The following is a 10,467-nucleotide window of genomic DNA, read 5'->3' as shown; positions in this document are numbered from 1 at the left end:
TTTATGTAAATCACTTTGAATTGCCCTGTTACTGAAATGTGCTGTATAAATAAAGCTGACTTGACTTGACTTGACTTAGACACTGCTTGAATTAAAAGTTGAAGTACAGGTTCCTGTATACTGCTTGAACTACACACATCAACACACACATCACAAATATACTTACAGGGAAAAAGAAAAAACTATTGTAAACGCTCAAAGTCAAATGCAGCGGGCTTTATTACATGAAAGTCAGGTACATACAAAATTTCAAGTAACAAAGAAAGTGATGTTTCTTGGGTTTACAAGTCAGATGTAACTCTACCTTCATAGTCACAGCTAGCCATATTCTCCATCAGCACTTAAAGGGCCTTCAGCCCTCCACCTTATGTAAAAAAGATAACACTGACCAAATAATGATTATCTCCACACTGCTGATATGGTCCAATTGTAGCAAATGAACATTGAGGTGCATAGGTTGATGGTAACTTTAAAATCAATAACAACAAAATACAGTGCTGAAGAGAAATTATACAACTTTTAAAACCACATGAGTTTTAATTATCTGAAGATGTGATTTGTGGTTCTGAGTGACTGCTCTTAATGACCTACCTACATTTGTTTGATTTTTTTCTCCACTACTTTCTACAAACAACAACTCAATTACCATGTTTCTGACACTACTGTCATGATAAACTACTTTACTACTATGCCCCACCCAAGAGCTACATAAGAACAATATAAAAACATTTCCAGTTGAAATTCATCAACGAGCATTTTAAAAAAACACATGAGAGCATTACTTAGTACTCCTGTTGAACATTTAATAATGAATTGTTTTGTATGGTGAGCATCCATCAACTACAAAGTCAGTTATGGCCACATTTTGAATACTGGACTAAATCTATGACAGTGCTAAGTTTAAGAGTGAGGATATGTGTGTTTGAATTTGTATATCTCTGTTCTTTTCTGTGACGTGATGGATGCATGAAAGAAAGGTAAATGTGGAACTCTACTTCAAAGTGTACAGCACAAAATCACATTACTTCAGTACACACTTAGGGGCATTCACAGTGAAGGAATTTAAAAAGCTGGGTGTCATGTGAATCAAAAACATACTTGACTGTTTATCATCATCTGCAGGGGTGTGATCAGATAGGTGGGTAGGGCAGAGAGAAAGTTACTTGGCGTTGGTAGAGCTGCTGAGCATTTTGCGGACGGCCTGGGTGATGGCTTCACGGTCAATGCCATAGATCTTGAGCAGCTCGTGTGGTTTGCCACTGCGGGGGATGTGGGACACAGCCAGACGATGCAGATTGAAGCCAGACTCATTGACCATTGCTGAGGACACTGCCTCCCCAAGACCACCTGTGGAACAGCAATTCATCACATGAGAGAGATGTAGAAGGAAGACAGATCCTCCTTGAAGGATGGGGGACACCCAATCACCTCAAATGCTTTGGAGCCTCATTGACAGCAAAAAATGAGGCTGTGTATGAGCAGAATTTCATCACATGTACAGTAAATAGAGAGGACAAGAAAATATTACAAACAAGCTTAATCTAAACATCTCCCCTTGACTACTATACAACATATGGTCCAGATGTAAAATGAATACAACCAGACATCACACTGATGCCAATAATCCTTTGTCTAGTTAAGTCCATGCCTTCACCCATCCCCTTTCTCTTAACAGACACAGGGCATGGCTGTCTGTGTTATCTAGGTCACATAGAGCCCCATGGGCACATGTTCAGTTAAGGAAATCTGACAGCACTCTGCCTCTCTGTCGGCTCTCGCACTTACAAAACTGACGCACCGCAATACCAATACATTGCCTGCAATAAGGGCACACACACAGTCAGCCTCCTCTCAGCCAATAAGCAAATGCCACCACATGGCGTCTCTGTCGCTGAACCAATGGAAACATGCTACCACAACACATCCGAGGATACGAACCAATGACAAGGCCTCAGCTGCATAATGCTGACAAACTTGTGGTCATACAATATGCAGAAGCTCCACAGTATGAGAAACTTTCATGGAAACCGACCTTCATAGTAGTGGTCTTCCACAGTGAGGAGTCGTCCCCTGGTGGCACGTGTGTGGTCCATGATGGTTTTGACATCCAGTGGTTTGATTGTGAAGGGGTCAATAACCCTGACAGAGATCCTCTCTGGAAATTTTGTTGAGGGATATGACATATAACGTGATACTGTTAATGACATCGCTGCAACTGAGACATGCAATTCATATAGTGGTTCTAAGGCCAGGGTGTCCTTGTAAATCCTGGTTTTAATCATTAACTGATGATTAATAACACAACAATGCATGTATAAAATAGCACAGTGACAAAGTTAAAATCACAAATGTATCTACTATAGATATAGAAATGTATCCACTGCAAGCAAGCACTATCTTTGTATGCAAAAGCAGTAAAAAAAAAAGAAAAAAAAAGGGTAGAATGCCCGAATGTAATTTATTCAAACAAACAAATATTCTCGGCTAATTCTGATAAACAATGAATTATCGTCAAATATGGTCATACTATATTTGATTAAAAAGCATGTTCATCTGTTGGATATGTCAGATGCGATGTGGTATACAGTATATCGTATCTTCTTATGATCAAAATAAGTATTTCATGTACTGTACCTTTCTTTAAATGTTCAGCTGCAGCCAGGGCCTCATGCAAAGTAACTCCAGCTGCCACCACAGTCACCTGGTCCTCCTTGCTCTGGTACACCACCTGGCAAAGAGAATGGTATTATTTTCTGTTTCAGGTTAAAGTGTTGACAGTGCTGGGTATTTTCATTTTTTAGCGATAGTTTATTTTATTTTCATAATTATCATAACAGCTATGTGAGGACAAAGACAGTCTCACCTTAGCCTGTCCAACATGGAAGTCCTCGCTGCTGTTATAGATCATGGAACTGTCTTGGCGGCTGGTTCGGATGTAGCAAACACCCTTTTTGAAGGGAAACATGACAGTCAGCTCTGGGACATTTTTGATGACAAATAGGCTGTTTTGCCAATAAATAAATGTGCCACAGATACTGTAGGGAAGCAAGAACACTGCATTTAGGTTGTCTGTACCTTTGTGGTTGCAGCCAGTTCCACAGCCTTCTCTGTAGATACACCGTCACAGGGATAGAAAATAGTCGATGTGGGAAGGGCCCTGAACATAGCCACGTCCTCTAGACCCATCACAGAGGGGCCTTCCTCTCCTGCAATATGTACATTTATAGTTGATTTCATATGTCCAACATTCAGTAAGTCCTCAAAAGTTATTAACAGGTCAGGTGAGCTGATGCATGCAGATCCAGAGACATAAAGCCAGGCTTTGCATGCAGTATACCTGCACTAACAGAGGGACACCTGGTTCCCTGTTGACAGCTTCCAGGGCAGACAGGAAGGGAGAAAAAGGGGAGGGTTGAGTACTAGCTGTAAGGCCAAAGGAGGTAAATACAGCAAGGAAAACACAGGATTAGAGGGAAAGTGAGAAATGATTGAAACAAATGTACACTCACAAACACACAGATCATTGTTTTATACATTTACCACCATTAGGGATACAATATGGTCTGATAAAATGGGTGTTGTGAAATGTCTGGCTTCAGTGTGAGGGGAATAAAGGTGTTTTTTGTGAAGGTGTGAGTGAGGTAGGGGTGTGAGAGGGGTTTTGGTGTGCCTGGCTCATCGGCATCAGTTTACTAACCAGTGGACAGGCCGCAGTGGGAGCCACACAGGTTGATGTTGCTTTCTGAGATGGCTGCTATGCGGAGCTGGTCGTAGGCACGGGTAAAAAAGGAAGCAAGAGTGCTAGCAAACACAACGTTCCTCTCACGGGCAGCACATCCCATGGCAACACTGACCTGGGAAATGAATGTATTGCATCTTAGTACCTATACAACAGCACAAGAGATTCCACAGGTCACATGTGCTTGATCCCCAAAAGATCACCCAGAGGGTCAAATATCTGCAGCACAAACCATATTTGAAAGCCTCTTTCAACAGAAGACCATGTTAAGTCGAGAGTCAATGATAAGAGTTTTCTCCAAAGCTCCGGAGCTTATTTTCCCATATGTGTGGAATCAGTGGCATACCTCCTCTTCCAAATAATTTCCTTTGTCCTGTCTCCAAAACTCTCCTCAATCCCACAACTTATTTCCTTGCTTTGTCAAAAGCAACAACTAAGCATCTGTGAAAGTGCAATTGTGTGTAAGATAAATTCTTAGAGATACAATCAAAGAAAGAAAACCACTTATTTAAGGGTATTTAAGCTAGCAGTTGTTTCATCCAAACCTAGAAAAGGATGCCATTAATAATACAATAAAAGTACATTCAAATCAAGTGTTTCATTAATTGTCATTCATTAAGTGTTTAATATTTGAAATGCAATGGGTTTTCATCTCATTTCTAAAAGCCACAGACGTTTTGCCATTCAACATTTCTCATGCATTCAGCCAGATGGTCCCACCCTCTGCGCTGATTAATATTTTACTTCTGACTACACTTGTCATGACTGCTTATCATCACACACGCCTAACCTACGTTGGAGTTGGCTGCTGCTGGACCCATGACAGCACAAAGAATTAATGTCTGATCGCCTCTCTCCAAATTATTAATTTAATCTCAGATGAAATAATGACAGGGGCAGAAGAAGGGGGTGTCAGCAGCAGCCACATCGGTCATAAGAAGGCAAAATGGTTCGGTCTTTGCCTATCCTTACATTATGGATAGACAAGTCATGTATAATTAAATAACACAGGCTCAGACTCACAGATGTGAGCTATAAGGCCCTACTCATATCCAATCAGAGCTAAATAAGAGCAATTTACTCAGCAAAATAATGCTAATAAGCTTTTAAAAAAATAAAAGAGAGAGCATTGGACCAAAAATACCATACACAGAATATAGATGGCTTTGTTAATAAAATAATGGCTATGTTAATAAATATATACGTCTTAAAAAATATCTTTGTGAAGTATTCTTAATTCTGTAGATTCATGAGGGATCATACCATGTTCTGCTGAGCGATGTAGCACTCCACAAAGCGGTTGGGATGCTCATTCTTGAAGATGTCCGAGTAGGTGAGGTTGTTGGTGTCTCCATCAAGGGCCACCACACGTTCATTGTAGCGGCCTAACTTGGCCAACGCCATCCCATACGCCTTCCGTGTGGCAATCTATAAAGATGGGATACCAAACAAATCAATCATTGACAAAGATTGTTGGCTCATCTTCATAAAGAATTTAATAATTCCCCTCTCTGGTTTCATTAACACTGTGTGAACATACTGTTCCTATATGGAGATGACAAACCTTTTCACCAGTCTTGTAGCTGGGTGCGCTCGGCATCCTGATGTTCCTCAGGCTGACCGGTGGGGAGTCCTCGATAGGAGCAGGAGGGTACAGGTGCTTGCTGCTGTTCATGATGCGGCTCTGCAGATCCTTCATAACCATCTCGGCCATGTCTTTGGGCAGAGGTTTGGCATGCCACCCAAGCTTATCCTCTGCAGCTGAAACCACATACATACAGCATCACATTGGTAGATTTAAACACTGTTTGGTGAAAGGGTTACACACTTAGGTTTGTTATGTAATATGCACAAGAGTGAGAGCAATGCATTTGCACATGAGGAGTGGACAGTGAGAGTTACCTGGAATGCCTTTGCCCTTAATGGTTTTAGCAATGATGGCAGTGGGCTGATGACGTGGTTGGCTCAGAGCCTTGCAAAGTTCCTCCACACTGTGTCCATCCACAATGATGGCGTGCCAGCTACACACACACACACACACACACACACACACACACAGACAAATCAAAGCCACACGTTAGGACACAGATGGCATGGACACACGAGGACAGTGTTAACTAAATGCAATAGTTATGGATAGACATCAGATAATGCTACTTGTATTACCACCACCTTCATCATAATCTTACAACACAGCATAAACATTGACACAATCAGCCTCGACTGCAATATGAAATTTCACTTTTACCCGAAAGCTTCACATCGTTTCTGGTATTTCTCTACGTGATGCTGCAGGGGTGCCGAATCACTTTGGCCCAGACGGTTGATGTCCATGATGGCCACCAGGTTGTCAAGCTGGTAGTAGGAGGCGAACGACATGGCCTCCCAAACAGCACCCTCTGACATCTCACCATCCCCCATCAGGCAGAACACACGATAACTGAGTTGGAGAACAGGGGAAGATTATGCGATTGTGTGTGTTTGTGTGTGTGTGTGTGTGTGTGTGTGTGTGTGTGTGTGTGTGTGTGTGTGTGTGTGTGTGTGTGTGTGTGTGTGTGTGTGTGTGTGTCTGTGTGCGTGGTGTACTTTCAGATGAGGGTGGGGCAGTGCAAATCTCACGAAAATGTTCTCTGACACTTTTCGAGTCAGATTGATTATTTTTCCATTATATGACAGTTAGGTGGGTAACCAGCTGTCACATGATAAAAGCTTCCTGAGGCCAGTTAAGGTGTGGCTGCTGAGTTTCACACCTGCCTCTGAAACATGTCTCCCATCAGAATCCCACAGAGTATTTAAACGGTACAAATTATCATGATTATTTTATAATAAAAATTGGTAATATAAGTAAAGTGTGTCATATGGGTCAAATATTATCAGATGGCTCAACATTTTACTCTATATACAGTAGGTGTTTAATTCAATGTTTTTCTTGCCACCATTACAAGGATAAAACAATGAGAAAACATTTATTCAGTTTGTGATTCTGAAATTAAATCAGCTTGGATGGTAAAAAATAAGTGAGATATGGCTGCTGGGCGTGTGATTATCAGAGCAGAAGAATCGTGAGAGCAGAGCATGTAGCGGCAGCACACGCCCACAAAATTGGAAAATCCTTATCACTGAACATTTGAAAGAATTATGATGCAAATTAAGAAAACCTCAAAATGTTTATAACATCAAAACACGATGTTGAGTCAGTGTTCATTTACACAAGGCAAGGGCTTTTTAAATGCATGCAAGAAATCTAAAATGCAAATTAACAAGAAAAACTAAATGCATTTAAAGTAACTAAAATGGTAAAACCAGAGTAATTTCTTTCTTGTGTGTGTGCGTGTGTGCGTGTGTGTGTGTGTGTGTGTGTGTGTGTGTGTGTGTGTGTGTGAGTGTGTGTGCCCACATGTATGAAAGATTACCTAGACTTGTCAAAGTATTTCCCAGTGTAAGCCATTCCACAGGCCACACCAAGACCCTGCCCCAAGGAGCCAGTGGCTACATCCACAATTTGCTGCTTCTGAAATGCACACAACACACACAGACACAGACTTAAAAACAACTGGTACACTGTTTGAGCTCCATTAGATGATTCCTAAGGTGTGGTAAAGTAAGTGGCAGCTTACAGGGGTTGGGTGGCCCTCTAGGGAAGAGTCAACCTGGCACAAACTGAGCAGTTCGCTGTCCTTTAGGAAGCCCGTTTCAACCCACATGGAGTACAGGGCCGGAGCAGCGTGACCCTGTGGATTAAAAAACAATCACAAACATTATCTTTTGTCAAACGACACTGAAGTAATTCAAGAAAAAGAGAAAAAATATGTACAGCATTTAGACACCTGTTCAGATCAGGAAGACTCTCACCTTGGACAGGATGAAGCGGTCACTGTTGAAGTTCCTTGGGTCTTCAGGGCGGTACTTCATGGTGTGGAAGTAAAGCACAGACATGATTTCTGCCACACTGCAGCATGATGTGGGATGTCTGTACGACAAAGGAGACGGTGCTGTTACCCATATGCCAGGCAGCATGCAGAGTTGTGACTATAGATGCAGCCCAGGTAATCAAGTTGTGAAATTATGTGGGTGGGTTTGTTTGGAATTAGTGACTAAACAAAAGCAAAGTGCAGTTAATAGACCAAATAACTGCTTTTATTTTAAAATGTCACAGAGCCTTGGAAAACCCCAAATAGTTGCATGTTGAACCAGTAACTATATTGGAAATTAATTAAATACACTGTATAAAGACCATTTGTGGTGCTAATAGAGCAAAAGACAGACCCCTAGGGACAGCATGCTGTATACTTCATTCAAAGGCCCTCTGACAGATTAGATAGAGAACTAGTTGTAAATGCAATCATACCATCAACATTAGATTGTTTTGCTTATATTAACAATCATTGCAAAGAGCCATTTTATTAAACCAACCAACACTTAATTACCAAGTGCTCCATCCAGTGCTAGTAGTGCAAGTATTTTGGCGCGTTAATATCAATGGCTGGTTATTGGCCTTTTTTCACATATGAAGGTGGACTATTTCACTCAATAATGTACCAATATAACACACGCAAAAGTTATTTGGCATTTAAATAGCTATTAGTCATCGATACTTATGTGGCTCAGATTATTTTGTCAAATATTATTCAGTGTTTCTCTTTGTTCCCATCAGTTAGATAGTGCAGAACTGTGGAGTGGGGAGTTGGGCTCCAACACAATAACGCTCTTGATTCTTCAAATATGCACACAATGTTGGGCTTCACATAGCTGTTCAAACAGTGAGAATTGCAACAGCAATCATTAACATGCGTAGCTATGACATGATATGCACAATTTCAGTTTATCAATAATACTTCCAAAGCCCTTTTCTTGCAGCAACCATGCAATTCTCAAGTATATCTGCAATTTACAATCTACCCAGCATTGCACATGGTAGTCTAATAGGTGAATATTACCTTTTCAATGTCAGAAATGAAATACAATATTCAGTCTGCAAGCAAAGTAAATATAAGATTTTGAAATTTTGAAAAAGACCAAATACATTTCTGTCCTTCTCCAGAATATGGAAATCCAAACATCAAAACTTCAAGTCAGCTGTGAGGTGTCTTACAGTTGTGTATGTTATACTCTTCGCTCAAAATGATAAATTGATGCATTGACATTTCTGCAACATAGTGCATATTTTATTTAGGAAAAATGTTCTATAAAGCAGAATTGTATAGAAATTGTGTAACATAGAAATTGTGGAATGTACATAGAGATATTTTGAAAGAGATTTTGTTTCATTAATTGAATTCATAAGAGATTGAGAGATTCAAATTGTCAAAAGAAGAGAACAAAGGCAGGACATGCTGTTCCTTTGGCCCTTCACTTGCATGTCTGTGTGTGCATCTGTATATGCACGAGTCTAGTTCAGTAGATGTGACTGTTGGTGCTCATCTATGCATGCAAATAAATATTAAGTTTGAATAATGGTTTACACACACATTTTGCATGTTTACATTGCTTTCATAGTATTAAAGCTCATGTCTGAGAGTCAGTGGAGGTAACTCACCCGCTGCCCGCTGCAGTTGTTGCTTTGATGGAGTTGATTCGGAGGCGATTGGCAATGTTCCTCAGCGCCTGCACTGTCTGCTGGTCAGGTTTGTGGTAATCCTCCATGAAAGCAAAATGTCAAGTTCCTCAGCACCAGAAAAGCGGACTAACTACGATCCTCTGTTGAGTTTGTGTGTTCTGAATGTGAGTGTGTGACAGTAAGGGTTGGCAAAGAACAGCACCTGTGTGTGTGTGTCTCTGTGTCTGTGTGTGTGTGTGAGTGTGAGTGTGAGAGAGAGAATGAGAGACTCAGAGAGAAAGAGAGAGAAAATGGAAGAGAAGCTGGATTTATCCTGTCAGGCGTGCAGACACATAGATGCACAAGAACACACTGCACACAGAGACACACACACACACACACACACACACACACACAGACAGGAGGGAAGGCGGGGAAATCCAGTGATGTGAGCTGGGTGTTACTGCTAAAATCAAATAACCCTCATTTCATTGGCTACTGTGTGACTGGGATGGTGGAGGTGTGTCACAGCTAGATGTGCATTAGTGTGTGTGTGTGTGTGTGTGTGTGTGTGTGTGTGTGTGTGTGTAAGGAGGGGCTGAATGGGGAGGAGTAGGGAGGGCATTTCAGGCATCTCAGCCTGATTCACTTTGGCTTTACCGTCGAAACCAATGATTCAGATCTTGATGGTAGGTGTGAATGTGAGCGTGAATGGTGTCAGCCCTGAGATTGAATGGCCTGTCCAGGGTGTGCCCCACCTCTCGCCCATCATCAGCTGGCATTGGCTCCAGCCCCTGTGACCCCCAAGGATATAAGGGGGTATAGCTAATGGGTGGATAGTTGATTATTCTTTGTTATCTACTCACACCAAACACTCCATTTTTATTGCCAAAGCCTATGTTTGAACAGCACCTAATGTGCTTTTGTTAGAAATTTAACAGAAAATAAAAATGATGGCTGTAAGTGACAAATGAAGAATTCGAAAGAAAGAAAACAGGAAAAGACAGAACAAAAGAAAGAATGTGAGAGACATACTTACATTATATTTATATTCACCTTATATGACTAAAATGTACAGTACAGAGCACTTTACACTATAAGAGCTACTGCCATGAAAATGAAATGAAATATTTTTTCCTTTCTCTAAAATCTAGATGACTTATTTACACAATTTGAGTTTGTAATTGTAGGC

General features: G+C 41.0%; 1 protein-coding gene across 1 annotated transcript; it reads right to left on the bottom strand.

Moving 5' to 3' along the window:
* Positions 1–201: 201 nt before the first annotated feature.
* On the bottom strand, positions 202–9,669 carry LOC116041570 (transketolase-like). The gene is made up of 14 exons (XM_031287519.2): positions 9,276–9,669; positions 7,592–7,709; positions 7,357–7,470; positions 7,153–7,250; positions 5,988–6,179; positions 5,642–5,760; positions 5,304–5,500; positions 5,003–5,167; positions 3,698–3,854; positions 3,076–3,206; positions 2,864–2,947; positions 2,635–2,728; positions 2,033–2,155; positions 202–1,347 (listed from the first exon to the last, which is right to left on the bottom strand). Exons 1-14 carry the CDS (start codon positions 9,380–9,382, stop codon positions 1,160–1,162), a joined length of 1,887 nt encoding a protein of 628 aa, XP_031143379.1. The 5' UTR covers positions 9,383–9,669; the 3' UTR covers positions 202–1,159.
* Between the last annotated feature and the right edge of the window lie 798 nt (positions 9,670–10,467).

This window comes from Sander lucioperca, chromosome 6 (genome assembly GCF_008315115.2).
Source record: "Sander lucioperca isolate FBNREF2018 chromosome 6, SLUC_FBN_1.2, whole genome shotgun sequence".
NCBI lineage: Eukaryota > Metazoa > Chordata > Actinopteri > Perciformes > Percidae > Sander > Sander lucioperca.
Note: the sequence above shows the minus strand (reverse complement) of the source record. Positions and strands in the feature narration are given on the sequence as shown.